Source organism: Macrotis lagotis, chromosome 1, assembly GCF_037893015.1.
Source record: "Macrotis lagotis isolate mMagLag1 chromosome 1, bilby.v1.9.chrom.fasta, whole genome shotgun sequence".
Classification (NCBI taxonomy): domain Eukaryota; kingdom Metazoa; phylum Chordata; class Mammalia; order Peramelemorphia; family Peramelidae; genus Macrotis; species Macrotis lagotis.
Window position 1 is genome coordinate 620,145,636 of NC_133658.1, and position 20,962 is coordinate 620,166,597.

General features: G+C 34.4%; 1 protein-coding gene across 11 annotated transcripts in view; it reads right to left on the reverse strand.

Annotated features, from left to right (window-relative positions):
• The window catches only part of NCKAP5 (NCK associated protein 5), a 1,109,295-nt gene that overhangs the window by 922,859 nt on the left and 165,474 nt on the right, over window positions 1-20,962 (reverse strand). For 9 of the 11 annotated variants that reach the window (XM_074215032.1, XM_074215034.1, XM_074215031.1 and 6 more), the window contains one exon: window positions 7,217-7,346. In XM_074215032.1, coding sequence (XP_074071133.1) covers window positions 7,217-7,285 — 69 coding nt within the window. In that variant the 5' untranslated portion in view covers window positions 7,286-7,346. Of the gene's footprint in view, window positions 1-7,216; window positions 7,347-20,962 lie in introns of those variants that run through there. The other 2 variants (XM_074215036.1, XM_074215037.1) reach the window with 2 other exon arrangements.

Here is a 20,962-nt window from a genome sequence, read left to right on the forward strand (position 1 = left end):
TGTGGTCAGTTGGAAAGACTACATCATTACCTATATTGTATATACACATAAACACACAGCCATACACATGAATTCCAAAGCTTAAATTACAATTAGGAACCACTGACTCAAATTCCCAAATGGGAGCAATTTCATCACATGTACAGAAAGGTTCTTCATTCTGTGGTTTCCTGTGTCTGAAGAATGCAATTACATCAAAATACACTTCCTACATGACCCTTGCAATTTGATTATGTGCTAAATGTAATGAAGCTAATAGTTCCCTTGTTCTTAGCCAAAACAGTATGTTATGGATTTGGAATACAATCTGTAAAGAAAAAACTGGTGCCTCTTGATACTCTGAAATTTATTCTGAGACATTCAATGTGTTGGAAATTCAAAGCAGCTTCATAACAGGAATTAGGACTGGAAAGAAAATTTTCAATCAATCAATCAGCATATATTATTAAGCATCTAGTATCAGCCGGGCACTCTGTTAAAGCACTTGGGCACCCTCTCAGTTTATGAAAGGTGAAAACCAAAGAAATGTAGTGACTTATCCAATCTGAATAAGATAATTAAGTATTTGAACCAGAACTTCTAACTTCAAATCCAGAATATACTTCCTCCTCCTACCCCAACCCAATGAAACCAAATGAATGACATTACTATAAGTTGATCTGTAATGGAATCATGAACACTATGAGCAGCAGCAGCACTAATACTATCACCCAAACTCAAGTGCTCATATAGCAAAGGGCCTTTCAGTCCCTCCTTCACCTGAAACTAATCTTTCTTTAAATCTCTTAATATCAAATGTATGGTCTTTTCACAGACCTCATCCTTCTTGACATCTCTGTGGCATTTAGCATCATTAATTATCACCTTCTCCTTCTAGCTACTCTCTCCTCTAGGATTTCCTGACATTATATTTATATGGTTCTCCTGCTACTGATGTGACAGCACCTCCATCTCCTTTTCTGGAACATATTTCATATCACATGCCTTAACTTTAAATATTCCCTAAGGTTCTATCTTGGTTCCTAATCTGTTCTCTCTTGATGACCTCATCAGCTCCCATGATTTTAATTATCATATCTATGCTGATGATTTGAGGATCTCTTTAGCCAGCCTCCATCTCTCAACTGAGCTCTTTTCCTGCAACAGAAATAACCTATCAGGCATTTTAAACTAGACATTCCATAGACTTCTCAAATGTGATATCTCAAATGCAAAACTCCCCTTTTTCCCAAACCCACAATACTTGCAAACTCTCTATTTCTACAAAAAAGAAAAACAAAACACTCAATGACCTTTCAGATTCCCAAGTTTACAATGCATTACTGTTACTTCCTTTACTTCACAAGCCTAACCAGGTACCAGATTTGGTCACTTCTGAATTTATAACTTTTGAATCTATCTCCTCAATATTCATCTAGTCACAAACTTAGATTAAACTCTCTTCACTTCTTTCCCTGACCATTTCAATGACCTCTTCATTACCCTTCCTGCCTCAAGCCCTTTCCTAAGTCAAGCCATACCTTCCCCAGATGCCAAAGTGATTTTTAAGTACAAGTTTGATCATATTCCTTCCTTCTCCCAAAAAGTTCCAAAAAGTTCTCTATTGCCTCTAGATTGAAAGTAAATAATTCTCTGGCACTTAAAGTCTTTCACAAGTTCTCCTCCAACCACCTTTCTAGCCTCACACACTTTCTCACTCTACTCTTTAGTCAAATTATACCTGCTGTTGTGTCAAAATTAGTACCTCATCTATCTCCATGATCTCAGTCAACAGTATTTTGAAAGAGAAGAACTGAAGAACTAATCCACAAGGATTTGTTTAAGAAGCATAGAACTTAAAGATAGTGAGGTAAGACTAGGTCAATGCCACCAAAAATGCATTAAGTTTAGTACTGAGCATCTCAGATCTATTAATTGGTACAATTTACAACAGGAAACAAAGTAATGGTATAACAACACAATGAACTACAAAAGAAGTTTGAATTTACTTAATAATTAGAAATACATAACCAAATAGACCGCCAGCACTTCACTATCATCTCCACAATTCCAGAATTGTTCCACTGAACAATTATTCCAGACATACTTGTTATCTTCACTACCCTGACATGTCATTGGTCCATTAAAAATAAGTAAGTAATTTAATAAAGTCCTTGTAGCTAATACTCATAATTTCAACTGATACAAAACAATAAATATTCAAAATCAGGAGGCCTTTTCCTGGGGTAATAGGATAGAGGATCTATGAAGTAATCCATCCCTTGAGGTGTCTCAGAGATGCTTTTCATGAGCCTGCATAAGATGAGCTACTATCCCAATATTCTGATTCAATGACAAATAGATAGTTTATACATTTTTGCAAGAGCCAGCAGAATTTAGGGTTGGACCTGTGTCTTCATTAGTAATAAGGAACTTCCTATGAGGGACAGCTCTACTAATTTAGATGGGCATCAGTTTTGCAGTTCAATATCTTCAAGAGTTGCCCAGGGAATCCTTGACTGATTTACCTGAGATGACATACCAGTATGTCATAGAAGCAATACTGTTGGACTGTAAAACCAGGTCCCTATACACTACACCATACTGTCTCTCCATAGAAAAGTATCTAGCAAAAAAATAGCAAGAGAATAACATTCTCTTCTGAGCCCATTTATATCTAAATCAATTGATATCAAAACCTACAGCAACATTAATGATAATTAAGTTTAGTATAGCATAGAGGAAAGTCAGTTTTAGATTAATTGACAGATATTCTCTAGGTGACCATGGGCAAGTCTCTTAACTTCTTAATTTCCTCCAGCAACTTATAGAGGAGTTTGCAGGTCTGTAGAACTGCAAATCTCTAAAAAAAGTGTTTTCCACACCAGGAGCTCTCCACACCAATGAAAGTATTCATTGACTTCACTGAAATCATGATTTTCATTCATGTCCAACTTTTTTTTTATACCATTTGGGGTTTTATCAGCAAATACACTGGAATGAATCCTTATCATCTTACATATGAGGAAACTGAGGCAAACTGGGTCAAGTGACTTGCCTAGTTGCCTGAAGTCACATTTGAACTCTGGTCTTCCTGACTCCAGGCTTGGTGTTCTATCCATTGTGCCACACAGTTACCTTAATGAAATGAAATCATTGGTCCAGACAATAACCAACAAAATAGATGATATGAAGTCATAAGTTTGGTTCCTTTCTGCTTGTCTATCTGTCTATCTTATCTATGTATTCATCTTTAGGATTCATATGTATATATATGCATATCATTTATATATTTATAAGTAAATATATATATATATACACACATCTATATGTAAAATGTATTTTGAATCTCAAAATAACACAGTGGTTAGAGTGATTTGACAGTGGTTAGGGATTGATTAGAAAGGGGAAGCCATTTTATGGAGAAAGAAACTGAGTAACAGAGAATTTAAATGAATAGTCTAAGGAGAAACAGTGTCAAAGAAAGATTCAAACCCAAGTCTTTTTCTATGATTCCAATCCTGGTATTTATTATGCTATGCCTTTTCCTACATGAAGGGCAGCACATAACATGCAGGATCATGTTAGATTCACTTGGCACAAACCATATTATGGCAAGTAATTTTTCCCATTATTAGCAGCTATTAAGCACCCACCATATACTAATGAGAGCATGCAACCATGTATGAACATGTTTTATCTCAGGGTTGCCTACTTTAGGGGAGTAAATGTGTCACTAATAGAATTTGATTCTAGATAATCAAAGGAAAATACAATGGTTTTTAAAAAATCTTCTATACAAGATATCATGAATTCTTAGAGAAACCATTTTCTCCAAGTCAGAGTTTAGTACCACAATCTCATTGCAATTGAAATTTTAAATGATGTCAATCCATGAAAGTCAACTAAATGATATTCATTTTCCAAAACAAAGAAATAACCAGGAACCCCAAATCCTAGGTCTGTGGGCTTGTGTGAACAAAGTCCTATCTGGCAATAGTAATATGACTAAATTTCATGTACTTACTTACAAACAGTTGATTATTCATGGAATGGGGAAGTTTACTTTCAATCACCAAATATATTTTAATTTTCTTGCTCTGTCCTAGGCACAGAATCGCAAAGGTAGCAGATACTGCAGAAGTCAGGTCCTTCAACCCATACATGGAGTCAAGGAAAGAAGCTCTTATCAAATGTTTACTCTGCTGAGTGTTGGTGATACAAAAAACAGTAAAGTCTTTGTCTTTGAGGATCTCTTCTAATTGAAGAGCTAGGCATGTTTTGTATAAACCTGGAATCCCTCCTACCTGGGAGACTAGGGTTTGACTATCTCTTCAGTTTGGAAGTCTATAGTAGACTAAATGGATTGATATAGTATATTTAGCACTGATATGGTAAACCCCTGAGAGGAAAGGAACTTCCTACTAAGATAGGGTAATCACAAAAGGGAAGGTACCAGTATTAAGTGGGAATGGAAAAAATAAGGTATGATTTCAGGTGGCTTAGGTTTTAGCTTTGGTAGCTTGAAAAAAGACAAGAAGATAGAAGGTAGAGAGACGTAGGGAGAGCATTGCAGGCATTGGGTATGGGGAAAGTAGAAAAAAAGTTTGGAGTCAAGAAATGGAAGAATGAACAAGAATCCCCGCAACAGCACATTCAATAAGAAATTTTTCAGCTTTTACTTGAGCACCTTCAATGAGAGTGAAATTTTTGCTCCTCAAGGCAGTCCAGGACCTTTTGGTAAATATCTAATTGTTAGAAAATTTTTCCTTTTTTTTTTGAGAGGAAACCTTTTTTTTTTTCCAACTTGTATTCATTGCTCCTAATTTTGATGTGAGAACATGTAGAACAAATTTAATCTGTCTTCAAACACTTAAAGATAACTATATCAAGTTCCTGCCCCGAAGTTTTTGCTTTTCCAAATTAAACATTCTCAGTTGCCTCAGTTAATCTTTAGGACCTTTTCACTACCTCTCCACCCTTTTTTGTGCTTTCTCCCCTATCTGTGATCCAACTCCCCTGAAATTCAGGCACAAATTGTGGGCTAGCTAATAAAAGTGCTCTTTCTAAAACTCCACATGGTTTGGATTTGTAGGTACAAGGCATGCATTCAACTGTTACTTGGAAAGGCTCAAGGCAGGGGTTTTTAAGGGAAGAGAGACAGAGAGATGAGAGAGAGAGAGAGAGAGAGAGAGAGAGAGAGAGAGAGAGAGAGAGAGAGAGAGAGAGAGACAGAGAGAGAGAGACAGAGACAGAGACACAGAGACAGAGGCAGAGACAGGACAGACAGAGAGATAGAGACAAAGACACAGAGAAAGATAGAGATAGAGGCAGAAAAACAGAAAAAGAGAGAAGCAGAGAGGAGAGAGGGACCATTTTCATAATTTGGTAGAGCCTCTGGGACTACTTTCTTAGAATACTGTTTTGTTGCTAACAATCATATTTGAAGTAAATGTTAAATTTCAGTAAGCAGTTAGTGGAAAAAATGTAATTTTTTCTCATTCAATTTCACAGACTCCCTAAAATCTATTCTTCATTTTGAATCCATGCTTTAAGACTTTTAATTGAGAGACATTGTATCTTATCCATGATTGATGATGAAAATGACTACAGCTCAATGCTCTATGGTTAACAAAGTGCCTTCTTATTTTTTAATCTCATTTGATCCCCACAACACATCCCTATGAGGTAGGTAAGGCAGATGTCATTGTCCTCATTTGACAAATGAGGAAAGACAGAAACATCAAGTTTAAATGACTTACTCAAGATCACCTGAACAAGTAGAGTAAGCTTTCTTTCCTTGCTTTTTCTAAAATTTTATGAACTTCTTTATGAATAAGGGACAATGCCAAATCTTAATTTTACCAAAATTATCAGTGGCAATCTATCTAGGGAGTTATATGGAGGTAGGGAGACTTTCTTGGTGCCAATTCAAATCATATGGTATAAACAATGATCAATTCTTCTGATTCAAAATATTGTCCCTGTGATTATATTTGCATGTCAAGAAAATTTCACATGCCTATTTTCAACTGATGGTAACAAGGAATTGAAGGAAAATCTCCTTGATTGTCAACCCTTTACTTCTATCCATTCCTTTCAAATGCTCCATATGTGTGTGTGCACACACACACACACATACATATGTACATATATAATATGTTTTTCACTTCTTTTCTATCTGGAGATGGAAAGAACTAGGAAACAAACTAGAAGTGGTTCATTATATTGGGAAAAGAGATTAGAATAAGACAATGAACTTGTAAAATGGCAAGGTGATTCTTAATGTATAATTCACATGTACCCCTACATCTGCCTTTATATTCAGAGCTTGAATCTAATATTCAGAAAGAAATGTGACCTGAGGCTGGCCTCTATGCTACTACCTTTTATAATTCCCAGAAGTACCCCTCTTCGAATAGTTGAAGAGGTGAAGACCACAGCATCTGAAGAGGTCACCACTATTCTAGAGACTTAGAATAGAACAACTAAAGGGTCTCAAAATCATGATTTACAAAATCTAATCTTGGAAGCCAAAAAAAAGAGCTACAACTCTACAACTCTCTGGGTCCATAGAAAAGGAAACAGCCCACTTCATTCTATTAACTCTTTCTCTCCATGAGCAGTGAATTGACAAAGATTAGCTGAAACAAATGTGTCCCCAAAAGGGAGAAAGAGTTGGTGAACTTCTGAATGAGAAATAGCTTAGTCTCTTTCCACAGATAGGATCAATCTCCATGACTACAAATATGGTGGTTTTTCAAAAACAACTCACATCTGCACAGAAACTTGGAAAGAAAAAGTTGATATTCCATTTAACTAACCCACATGCCTACCTCCAAATTTCAGGAGCCAAATTATTACTAGAGATTCTTATTAGACTGGTCTATAACATGAGGATAAATTTGTGATGGGAGAACTCTATATAGAGGTCTTATAGTTAGCAATAACCATATAGTGAAGTTTTGTGGGGGGTGATGTCTCCTTTAGATGGAATTACAGTAATTATATATAATGTTGATAGATTATGACACTCACCTATTAAGATACTAGACAAACATTCCTATAATTTGCTACCTTTTGAATTTGTAAAAAGTAACTGAAAGGAAATCCCCAGGGATGCTGCTAATGGGGGAATGGTAGTTTCAAAGGCACATGGTTCAGGAAATAACAGTCAAAGAATAATGCCTTTTAAGCCAAAACATATAGAGTAGTAAATGAATATTTTAGTACTTACCACAAGACTGCTGTCTAGAGACAACCTTTTTCCAATGTCCCTTTTCTCGAGCTGTCTTTTCCCCTCCATGGATGAAAGTATTTATTTTCCTTTCTGATTTTTAAGAAATCTCAGGCTGTTTCCAGGGTCACTGCAAAAAAGGAACATGTGTTCTACTATCCACATTAACAATTTTTGAACATTCAGTATTAACTCTCTAACCATACACAAATGATAGGTAGAGAACTGGGCTTTTTGCAACTCCCATACCCTTGAGGGGTTGCTAACACTGGTGACTGACTTTATTGAGGTCCCAGTGTTTTTATAGGTTTTTGCTAACAGAGCTGGGGAATGGGTTTGCAGGGCTAATCATCAGACTGTGGAAAAAAACAAACAGCCCATTTCATGCCACACATATTCCACACCAGCCTCTTGCTATTGGCATGACTCACTCTGTTACTATGTAATGGATGCTTTCTGCAAATTCTTTGAAACCAAATTGACAAAACTGTCCCCTGCAACTGATATTTACTGAGCTCATACTACCTGAGACTCATTGAGGGGAAAAGCAAAGTAATTTTACCTCTCCAAATGTTAAAATTATCATTAAAATTCAAGTTTTCAAATTCCATTCCTTGTGAGTATTTGATGAGAATACATTCCCTTTAAAACTGCTAGACAGAGAAAGAAAACTAAAGATGTATTGTCAACAACAAATGTTTACAGAAAGACTTCTGCCTCAACTTGGCATCAGAAGAGCCTTGGAGTCAAATCTTGACTCCAAAATTTACTGGAAATATGACCATGGATAAGCCACTCAGTTTCCTCATTTGTAAAATGGGGACAATCACACATGCAATGATCTATCTCATCAGGTTGTTGTGAGGAAAGAACTTTGCAAATCTTTAATTGCTAGATGAGTTATTTTAATATTATCATCATGTTAGCAATTTTCAAAGATTAGAATAAATTAAAATTCACTTAACATTAAAACTCTACAGAGCATAATTTAATCTTTCTTGATTATCCAAAAGATTCCTCAGTAACTTGTAGTAGTCATGAACTTAAATGATAATGATATTCTTGGTAGAAATGTAGTCATTTAACAGATATTTCATGTTAAATGAGTGTCAGATTAATTGATTTTTATTGGAAACCTAAGTAGAGGATTATAATAAAATAATCAAATGTTACAATTTTAAATGCTTAAAGCATTGGCTATTTACACCTTGCTTTTCTTTACATCATTTCATTTGATTGTCCTACCTTGAGTAAAATAGTTAGGTGCTAATGCTAAATGGTATGACCCCTTGGGGACAAAGTCTGTTTTTCATATTTATATTGACAACACCAAGTTTGGCACATGTCTATATCATCTTTCAATTGATTCTAAATACCATTCCCAGACTGAATTTCAAAAAACATCTATCTCATTGTGCTATTTCCATGGTTCCCTAATGCAGGTAGGATAAAAATCCAAATTCTTTATCCTGACATTCAAGACCATTTCTTAATTCATTCCAGATAGGCCAGTTTCCTTAATTTCTATGTTTCCAGTTATGAATGTTTTAATCCTTAAGCACTGATTCTAATGGTAGAAATTACTGTTATTATAATAGGTTACAAAGGAAGATACTTGGGAAAAGGGGTAAAACCGGACACATACAGTTATATCCACAGAAATTCTTTTCAAAGCAACTGACAAATATTCTCACCACAAAGTATACACATTGCTGATATTAGAAGATGCTCCCAGGAGCTTTTTAACTCTAGACTTGAATTCTCCACTTAGTTCAACTACAACTGCAAAGAGCTTTCAGAAACTCAAAGTTAGCACTGTCAAAATTCTTCATCCATTAGCTTGTCCTCATCTGTGGTTTCTTTTGACCTATCATTGTCTTAGGAGAGGCTCTGACTGCTCTCCAGCCTGTGCTCTGGTCTGTGGCTGACCACAAGCACTCCCTGGGCAAGTCTGGTGCATGGACGCATGCTTAGTCCATTCCATTTCATGAACCTGAAGCAGCAGTCGTGTTCTCCTTTGAAACCAGTCACTTTTTTTTCATCAGAAATTCTTCCTACCAGAACCAGCTTTGTGGACACAGGAATTCCACTTGCCCTTTGCTCTTCAAACCATCTCTTCAATCCCCTCTCTAAGGCCATTTGGCTGACTTGCCTCTCATGGCCTTCTTCTGCCCAAGGCATTTTCAGTAGGGTTTCTTCTTCCTATAGCCAGTCTCAAATTGTTTTCTTAGTTGGAGGAGGACCAGACTGATGTTCAGCAGCATGATTTCCATTCATTTTTGCAAACCATATCACTTTGAACTTGAATTCTGTATGAAAATCTTTTCTGAGTCATTTCTGGGCAGAGTGTGGCAAAATGCAACTTACATATTGGTAACAAATGTGAAACAATGAGCACAAAAACAAGTGCAGAAAAAGTGGGAAATGCAAGTAAAAAACTACAACCACTGTATGAAACATTTCTAGTTTTTAGACTACAAATTTTTCAAAACAGAGTGCATTTTTTATGTGGGGAAATTCAGTAAGTATTTTTAAAATAGAAGCATAAAAACTGGACCTGTGATATTGTTGGTTATAAGGCAGGGGTTGGAAAACTACAACATAAAGAGAAGATCTAGACCGCTGTCTGCTTAGCCTCTGAATTGAGAATGGGTCTTATATTTTTTTAAATAAATCATTGCATTTAAAAATGTAAACAATATTTTATATTCTATTACATTATAGCTTGGATAGTACAAAAACAATCTGGTCAGGCAAGTGATGCTCTTGTCTGCCCCTTGTTAGAGAGTTGTCTAGAACATTAAAAGATTAAGACTTGGTTAGGGTCACACAGCTAATAAGCATTAAAGACAAGACACAGATATTCCTGGCTCCAAGGTCAGCCCTCTCCACTACATGATGATGCCTCACTAATAAAAATAAACATAAAATAAATATAAGTCATTATGTGGAGGAGAAGGCATTAGCAGCTAGAAGCATCAAGAAAAAGCCTCAGGAGAGATTTTTTTTTAAATTAAGGAATTTTATCTAACATTTTCTAGGCAAACATACTAATTATTAATAGAGAAACTATCTTGTTCAATTTCAGTTGATATTGAACCTGGAAAAGACAATTCAAAGATTTTTCCTTATCCATGAATTTCAGGGTCTGGTTGACAAGTAGTCCACCTGACTCTGACAACCACCCTTCTTCCTTTCTTCATTTGCTATGCTACTTTTCATCAGCTATTTTTCTATAAACTTCCACTATCTGATAGTTAACCTCCTTAAGAAAGTACTTTAAAACTGGAACCTCTGATTCCTCTCCTCTTGTTTCCTTCTAAACCTTCTGCATTCTGGCATTTGATCCCTTCATTCAAGCTAGCAACAAACTCTTTTCATTACCATTTCTAATGATCTTTTTTCTCAATCTTTGACCTCTCCCCAACAATTGACATTGACTCAGACCTACTTTTCATTCGTCTTACTTTCCAACACACAACACACACACACACAAACACACACACACACAAACACACATTGTGATCCAGCTACATTGCCATGCTTTTATTTCCCTTAAAATAGCACTTTATCTCCTGTCACCATGATTTTTCCCCCCTGATTATTCTCCAGGTCTAAAATGCTTTGACCCAGCACCTTTTAAGTTTCCAGACTTTCTTTTAAATTCAGATCTCATCAATCCTTCCAATTGTAAATACTTTCATATTTCAGATTATCTTCATCTATTCAGCATGTATCTTAGTACTACTACTTATATATCTTACTATGTATATATATATATATATATATATACATATATATCATTATATACTACTCAGCATATGCATTTCATTTATATTTGTTTCCCCTACTAGAATCTATTCTTCTAAAGAGCATGGAGCATTTATTTATTTATTTACCTGTCTTTGTTTCCCTCTAATTAAACACTAAAAAGTATTGAGCAAATATTTGTTGATGAACTGACTCCCCATATTATTAAGTTAAAAAGAGCATAAATGCATGAATAAAGCAAAAATGTTTGGTAAATTTAATCTTGCCCCTTTCTAAGTGGTAAGAATAGAAGTAGTAAGAAACCTTATAAAAGAGAGGAAATTAAGCTTTCTTTTAAGCTACAATGACTGTAGATTATTTTCTTTGCAATTCTATTGCCAGCTAATGAAACTTTCATTTCCAGATATTTAAAACTCTGAGTCAGTCTAAATAAATTTCCTTATAATTTTCTTTGCAGTTTAAATGGTCCAAAGTATTAGATAGATCTTTTGAACATTTCTAATGATGCCAGTAATTCCTATTTGCACTTAAACTTTAACAGGCAGCATAGTATTAGAGGAACAATAATTGAATAATACTATTAAAGGAAACGTTCAAGGCATATTTTACACCCTATATTTGCTTGTGCACGTTTTGAGATTAAAATAAAGAAAATCTTCTATCTAAATTGATTTCCATCCTCCCTTGATTTATTTTTCCTCCCCTGCTTTGAAATATCAATTGAATAGCCAGATTCTTTTGACAAATCTACCTTTACCCTAAAAATCAGACCAGGTTAAATCAAAGCAACAATTAGCTTCTAGACAGTGACTCACACAAGACTAGTGTACTTTTAATCCACTACCCTTCACTCAGTCTCCCCTCCTTTTTGTGAGTTTTCAAATATGCCCGTGGGGAGAAAGGATCAATTAGTTTAGGTTATAATATAGATTAGGCAGTAAACTGGTCCTTTTCCTATAAAAACTAGTTAAATACTCAAACTCAAAACCTGAAAGGAAAGGATATCCTAAATGTAAACATTGTCTTTTAATCACTTACAGAACCTCTCTATGTCTTTACTACTCTATGTCAAAAACATATGAAGTCTTACTTTAAAGTAAAAATTTGTATCAGTGGGAAAAAGTGTTAGATCTACATACTAGGGGTGGCTAGGTGGCTCAGTAGATAGAGCATCGGCCCTGGAGTCAGGTGTACCTGAGTTCAAATCTGGCCTCAGACACTTAATAATTACCTAGCTGTGCGGCCTTGGGTAAGCCACTTAACCCCACTGCCTTGAAAAAAAACCTAAAAATAAGATCTACATACTAAATGGTTTTTCCACTAATTTTGGTATCATACTATATAATAAATATAAGTTCAAAAATTAAAAGATTAATATAAATTCTAAAGGGCTAAAATGATCAGGTTTCATTATTCATAAAATTCTTTCTCCATTCTCTCATCTCTTCATATGCCACACCCTTTCCTCAAATCAAAGAGTAGAAATATTCTAAGGGGAAAGGATTCTGGATTTGAGGAGAAGAATGATGAGTGTCAATAGCTCAGATGTGTTTTAATTTTATTTCCTTTTCTTTACAATTATTAACTTGACTATATGGGACCCAAATTCATTCCAAAAGCCTGTTTCATTCCATTCAATTAAACATGTGTAAGTCCAGTTTGATTTATGTCTTCATATTGATTTTTATTAGAAGACACATTGGATGGTTTAGGCCTCTGACACTGATTTCATGGGTAGAGTTCATGCCTTTGAGTAGACTGATGCAACGATATCAGAAATTAATGGAAAAGAGAATTGTCTTTAGGATCTAGACATAAGTGAACAGATTTGAATTCATGTGTTTTTCAATGCTAAAGAGCCTTCTACAATCATCAAAAGCATCCTGGAGCAGATTGACCATTGGAAAACTGAAGGGTAATAGTTCTGAAAGGCAGATTTCCCAAATGCAATGTTCTTCATCTCTGTCAGAGAGTTTAGCAGTTGGAAACAGTCTCAAAGGGATGTAACAATAGTCCATCACTGTAAAGTGGGAGAAAATTCTGCATGATGATAAAAATTGGTTTGTGAAAATACTTTCATGGGTACATCCACATTTAACTCCCTACTCAGGATACTCAACAGCCCTAGGTTGATGATTTAAATGCTAAACAGTTCCAAAGCAGGACTGCCTTATGGACTCACTGTTTCAATAGACATCTGACCTTCTACATTTAGAGACTGAAAAACTCAAGCAAGATCTAATTTTAGAGCCTTTAACTCATGTTTTAGCTGCATAATCTTTGTCAGGGAAATATAAAGTGTTGCCTACTAAAGTCCAGTAGAGCCAGATAGTAAAGCCCAGTACAGCCAGACAGAAAAAGAATTGGCCTAAAATAAGTTTCTGAGGGTTTGAGAAAAAGAAAACCTACTAACCTTAAAGTACATTCAAATTTATCAAAGACTGAACACCAAATATATTATGAGCACTGTCCTCGGTGCTGGGAGATAAATTAGAAATTGCTACTCACATAAAGTTCACAATCTAGGAGAGATGAATAGAATTCACTCTAGGAAAGTGAATAGAATCACTATAACACAAAATAAGGGCATGTGATAGCTTAAAAGTGCAATAGGAAGTTAAGAGTAGGGTAGGGGAAAATCATTGTAGACAAGAGAGATTAGTAATGATTCCAAAATATTTTGGTGCCAGAATTACAGTTATAAGACGGAGACAAACTGCTCTCCTCTCTCCTTTTTCAAGTGCTCATGAATGTGATCTGTCACCAGAGATAGGTGATCATTCCTCCAACTCCATGTCTTCATTACACTGTCTGTATTAAACTGACATTATCAGAGAGACTCATCTTCTTCATTCATCATTTAACAAATAGTGATCAAATACTTATTTTGACCAACAGTAGTATTTATTAAGCATTATTGGAAGCACAGATGTAGAACACTACTCTCTTTTAGAGCAAAAGTTTCTTAAGGGTAAAGATCTTTTACTCTGGAGGACACTAGCACAACATCCTGCGTACATTATAAGAACTGAACAAATGTTCTTTTAAATAAATGATAAAAAATTCCCTTCAAGGAATTTACAATATTGTAGGAAAGAAAAATCATGTATAAATAACATAATCCAGTGTATTGTAAATGTCATATTTGTACATAGACAACAAGCATAAGATGGAGTAGTCTTGTTGAATGAATTAAATTAATTGTTGAGTGAATTTAATTGAATAAATGAATGAGTTTGGAGGGAAAAAAAAGAGGATTTCAGAGAAGGCTAGCTTATCTTATACTGTTATACTGCCCTACTAAGTCAGGGCTAATCATACAAATCCCATTGGTATCTTTTCTGCATGGTCAAAAACACTAGGGATTATAAATAAGAGATTTAAACTAGAACATGTGCATTGTCTATTTCTGTGCTTCTCACCTCTTCTGAACTTTCCTTCTGTTTTTCTTTTTCTTTGTGTTTTTATTTCTCCCTATCTAGTTCTTTCTGTCTTTTTTTTCTATTTAGTAAGTTTATAAAATGTTTCTGATTCATTATAAAAAGGGTCTATACACAGCCTTGAAGCCCTTCAGGGGAAAGTCACTGTAGAAATCTAATAAATAAATAAGATGCGCCTATAACCCCAGTGGATTAGAGGAATATTTAGATAAGCAATTGAGGAAGGAGAATCTTAACACTGTGTCATCTGCTAACGTTAATGAGTTAATTAAATTAGAAAAATTCCACTGCCAAAAGCTAAAACACTCAGTTAAGTAGGATGCTAGGGGAATTAAATGACAGTGTTATTCAATGCATTCTGCTCAGGCTTATGATTTTTTTCCTTGTAGGCTGTAGAGAGCTACACTTAAAAAGCCATCTAATTTCAAGAGAATAGTTTCCATCTGGGGCCAGTTGGGTAGAATATGCTGCCTACTCTGCAAAGCCTGTTTATGGGAAAAAAATATGAAAAAAATAATCCAACAAAGACTTTATAGTGATATCCTTTCTAAACACAGTTATATCTATTATTTTCTCCTAACACAGCCTTCCACATAAATGAGGCATTAAAATTATTCTGGAAATGCATACAATAAAACAAATTGATGGTTGTTGCATTTCTGCTAAAGCTTTATCAAAGTTTTGAAACATTCTTCTTTATCTAGGAAATTTCTTAAGGTAAATTTTTTACTCTCCTTTTTATTAAAGCTCTCTAATGACCTACCTGATGGTAACAATTCAGAGCCGCAAAAATCAAGATTAAGGGATTAAGCCTAAGAAATCTATTACCATGTTCAAGACAATATAAGAAATTTCAATAAACTATAATATGACAGAATATAACAGGAGAGATTTTCTAAGTAGTAGTAGCTGCCAAAATGAAATACATGAGAAAAGTTTCTAAGACATTTATCTAGCCATCTTCTTGTTTAATTAAATGAAGACTATTCATTCTTGAGGAGGCAATTTAGAAACCCATAAAAGGACATAATATTGAGCAACCACTCACCTAAATGAGTATCCTATCCCCAGAGAAGTTTAGACTATTTCCCTTTTTAAAAATAGCTAGAGCAATTTCTTTGTTAGCCTGCTTAATCTTCTTGCTACCATATTTACCTGTTTATGAACTGGAATCATTTAATGGCCAAAGTTTCTAATAAGTGATATTTTTGTGATTTTGATTAACCATTTATGTTTTGTCCTGGGCACAAGTCAAACTTAGAGGAGGTCAGGAAATAGAGAAGTAGATCAAGGATACAAAAAAGGACACTATATCCAACTGTATTGTTCTCTTTTATGGGTTGTATATAGCTCTAGTGTGATAGATATTAGTAAAACTAGATTTCTTCAGTGAATTATACTAACAAAAGAGTATTATAATGTCCTTAATGGTATAGAGATATGAAACATCCAAAGACAATGGGATTTTTATTGGTTGTGACTTGGACCTTCTACAACTTTTCTTAATCTAACCTTAACTTTGGAGTACTTAGAATGATAGAATCATAGTTGGAAGTAATCTTAGTGGTCAATTAATCCAAGCTCCCAACAAACACAGAAATATCCTTCATAATATAACTGACATAGAATTAGCACAGTCTGCATCTTCTTTTGTTTGAAAATTACCTATTATGGGGATCTTGCTAACTTAGACGCAGTTTTCTATTACTGAAAACTCTATCTAATTTACTTATAATACTTAAATTAATTTAGATATTTCTCAACATTTGCATAATACTATACTTATATTAATAAGCATGCTGCCTTATATAATCTTCACAAGAATTGTGTGCTTGGCACTTTTAATTCAATTATTTTCAAATGAAACTCATCAAAGTTAAAAAAATTGCCTAAGGTCATGGCTGGTAAATGGCAAAGGTAAAACCTGAACTAAGATTTTTTGAGTCCACAGTCAGTATTCTTTTTTATTCTTTCTTTTAAGACAAAGAGGTTTAAGTGACTTGTCCAGGAACATGCAGATAGTACCTCCCTGAAACTAGATTTGAACCCAGTCTTTCTGACTCCCAGATCTGGTGCTCTATCCACTGCACTATTTAGTTGCCCCTGTATCAAGTATTCTTTAGTGTTTTCCACTATCCAGCCTCTAAAGAAATTTACAAATGCCATCAAGAAAAGAAATTGCTAAGCAATATTTCCTTATATTGAGCTGAAATCAACCTTCCTGTAATTTCTATCTATTGGTTCTAATTCTGCCTTTTATTGTTCCAGATCTTTTGTTTCTTCCACATGATAATACACAAGGTATCTGAAAACAGTTATTAGTCTTGCCTATGTCTTTTAAAGGATAAACATCTCTATTTCACCCACAAATCCTTTATATGATATTATTTTTAGTCTTCTATCCATACTGACATCCTTCCTTCTAGTCACTTTCTCATAGGCAACTCTCTTTTGATATGTGCTTCCTAGAACTAAACATATACAATTTATGTGGTCTTACAAAATAAAGTAAGATGAATGATAATCAGGATGAGGGCTCTATGTCTATTTTAATACTTAGCAAATGAAATATAAGGCACCCTGTGAGATATCATGTAAGTGGTCTAGATACACATCATGGTTCCTAGTATATCATAGGTACTTTAAAATTTTCATCTTCAAATAGATAGAGAATTTAGACATAAAAAATAATTGTATAAGCAAACTAGATGATCAAGGAGGAGTATACCTGTCAGATCTATGGAAAGGGAAGCAGTTTATGACCAATGAAGAGATGGAGAACATAATTAAAAACAAACTAGATAATTTTGACTACATTAAACTAAAAAGCTTTTGCACAGACAAAAGCACTGTAATCAAGATCAAAAGAAATGTAGTAAATTGGGAAACAATTTACTGACAAAGTACTCATTTCTGAAATATACAGAGAACTGAGTCAAATTTTCAAAAAAAAAAAGCCAAGCCATTCCCCAATTGATATTCCCCAAAGGATATGCAAAGGCAATTTACAGATGAGGAAATCAAAGAAATCCATAGTCATATGAAAAAAAAATTGTTCTAAATTACTAGTGATTAGAGAAATGCAAATTAAAGCATCTCTGAGGTACCACCTCACATCTCTCAGACTGGACAATATGATCAGAAAGGATAATGATCAATGTTGGAAGGGATGTGGGAAATCTGGGATACTAATACATTGTTGGTAGAGTGGTGAACTCATCCAACCTTTCTGGAGAGAAATTTGAAATTATCCCCAAAGGGCAACAAAAATGTGCATACTCTTTGATCCAGCAATACCACTACTGGGTCTATATCCTCAAGAGATGATGAAAAAGGGTTAAAACATCACTTGTACAAAAATATTCATAGCAACCCTGTTTGTGGTGGCAAAGAATTGGAAATTAAGTGAATGCCCTTCCATTGGGGAATGACTTAACAAACTGTGGTATATGTATGTGATGGAACACTATTGTTCTATTAGAAACCAGGAGGGATGGGAATTCAGGGAAGCCTGGAAGGATTTGCATGAACTGATACTGAGCAAGATGATCAGAACTAGAAAAAACATTGTACACCCTAACAGCAACACTGGGGTGATGATAAACTTTGATGGACTTCTCATTCCATCAGTGCAACAATCAGGGACAATTTTGGGCTGTCTGTGATTGAAAATACCATCTGTATCCAGAGAAGGAAGTGTGGAGTTTGAACCAAGACCAAAGAGTATTACCTTCAATTTCGGGGTGAAAAATTTATCTCATTATGTAATTTTGCTATTTCTTATACTTCATTTTTCTTCCTTAAGGATATGATTTCTCTCTCATCATACTCAGCTTGGATCAATGTATACCATGGAAACAATGTAAAGACTGATAGATTACCTTCTGTGGGGCATGGGGGGAGGGAAGCAAGAATAAGGGAAAAATTGTAAAACAAAAAATAAATATTTCTTTTAAAAAAAGTTCTAAAAAATTCAGCTTCCTTAGTAGTTATGTCATATTTAATTCATGCAAAGCTTTTTTCAAACCAACTTTTTCTTGTGAACTTTAATATATATACATATATATATGTGTATATATATATATATATATATATATATAGCACATAACCAGCAATTGTTTGGTATACAATTTTTAAATATATAAGAATTCTTTTCTTAATTTTTATTTCATCTTTATCACAACCTAAGATTTTCTGGATAGAAAGAATTGAATACCTTGGCATAATTTGTTGATGTTCAGTCTTTTCAGTCATGTTCAATTCTCTGTAACCCCATTTGGAATTTTCTTGGCAAAGATACTGGAGTGGTTTACCATTTCCTTCTCCATCTCATTTTATAGATAAGGAAAACTGAAGCAAACAAAGTTAAGTGACCTACCCAGGGTCACCTAGCTAATGAATATCTGAGTTTGAATTCAGGATGTTGAGTCTTCTTGATTCAATTCCTGGCTTAATATACACTAAAGCCATCTGGTCCTACAAAGAAAACTTAATGACAAGAATCTGTGTTGATGAGAACCAGTTTTTTCCAAACTACAAAAAACAAACATTAGCCTTGCATCATTGTAAAAATTACTTTCCTCTGAATGTCTGTCCTTCTCTAAACTTGTTTAGCTACCATAGATCTGACTGATGAAAGTCATCTGCAGGTTTCTGGTAGAAAAAAATAGTAAGCACTTTCATTTCCAGATTAGACAGTATCCTTTGCAATTGGATTAGAGGCACCATCTCTTCTCCCACTCAATTTATGAATTTTTTTGTCCATTTCTGTCCATGGACCTAGTTCTCACTCTACACAGAGATTGGGGGGCAATCTGTTTCTGTTGCTGCAAAAGACTTTTTTGACTTTAGCTATTTATCCTATACAAGTACAATTTATACAAATTCATACACATATACATTAAATATATATATATGCATACAAGAATGCAATCTACATAATCAACATGTCTTAGATAAATCCTTAAATCTCATCCATTAGAAAGTCAGAGAACACCAATTTGTTGAAGTGCTTCATGGACAAAGAACAGAACTTTGAATGAAATGATCTAAATTGCCTCTCAGTTTACAATTTTGTGATTCTGTCCTTGTCAATATAAAATATATTAAAGCATCCTGAGAAGGTAGGCTCACAAATTTGTCCAAAATGTATATACTTTCACTGGAAACTATTGTCACTTCACCTCATCTTTCCACGTTAAAAGGTAAATGAGATCATTCTAATGAAAATAAACTTAAAGCATGAAATAATGTCAGCAGTTAGTGTAGAATTTTTAAAAACCTTGTTAAAAATATTGTTATATACAAAAAACTCCTCAAAAATATTGTTATATAACATTTCATTCCTGAGCCCCAAGTGACTACATTTCCTGATACTAAATAGAATAACAAATGGAAAGAATGTTAGCAACTATATTATTCTATGAGTACTGAAGTGATTTAAGAGAACTTCTAGCCTTAGATTGAAGACCTGCAATGAGGGAGAATCCTACTATCGCCCAAGCATCCCCATGAAATTTAGGATACTTCTTTTTATTGAAAGCACTAACTGATAGGAAGTTGTTGTTTTTTCTTAAACCAAATATAAATCTGTCACTTTCAGCTGCTATTCCTTGTTCTGTCTAGAGGGACCAAGACAAAAAGACTGATGCTACTTCCACCTAGAGATACATCAAATATTTGAAGAGAGCATCCTGTCTCCACCCTGTGCCTTCTGTTCACCACGTTAAACATTCAAAGACTTTCACTGTCCTAGATAACCAGCTCTGGATGTTCTCTATATTAACATGAAAATCAGAACTAAATACAACACTCCAGATGTGGGCTGATAGGATAGACTGTAATGGGATTACAACCTCTCTTTTCATGGAAGCTCTATCTCTCTTAATGCAGGCAAAAACTATATTAGCTTTTTTGGATGCTATATAGCATACACATATCAGATACCCTAATTCCCCAAACAAATCCCAAGAGCATGCTCTTCCTTGGGACCAATTCTAATTATAAGCATTGCTACCTTTTAAAATGTCACAATCAATGGTTTATAAAAATTTAAAAGTTAAAGTGTTTATTTATGCAAAGCAACAACATCCAAAAAAACCCCTCATTTAATAGAAAATTTTAAACATGTGAACCTGTAGAAAAAGCAAGTTAACTAATTACTGGTGTTAATTAAACCTTTGATTTTACTCTACAACTTACCTTGCAGTGGTATAAAATACTTTCTTGAGGTTGAGAAGATAACTAACAAAATAAGAAAATTCTTCAATTATAAAATGTTTATAAGTGTATTTTTAGGGAAATGTATCAGCATCATATGAAATGAAATTATGAAATCTTTTGAATAAAAAAACCTCAGAACCAGTTCTATTCAATTAAATAAACATTTACTAGTCCTCCACTATGTGCCAGGAACCTTCATAATCATCAGGGATAGAAATAAAAAAAAGGAAATCCCTGTCCTCAAGAAGCTTACAATTTAATATGAATCTATATTCAGTATCGCTGTATCTGCCAGAGTATATATTAGATTGCG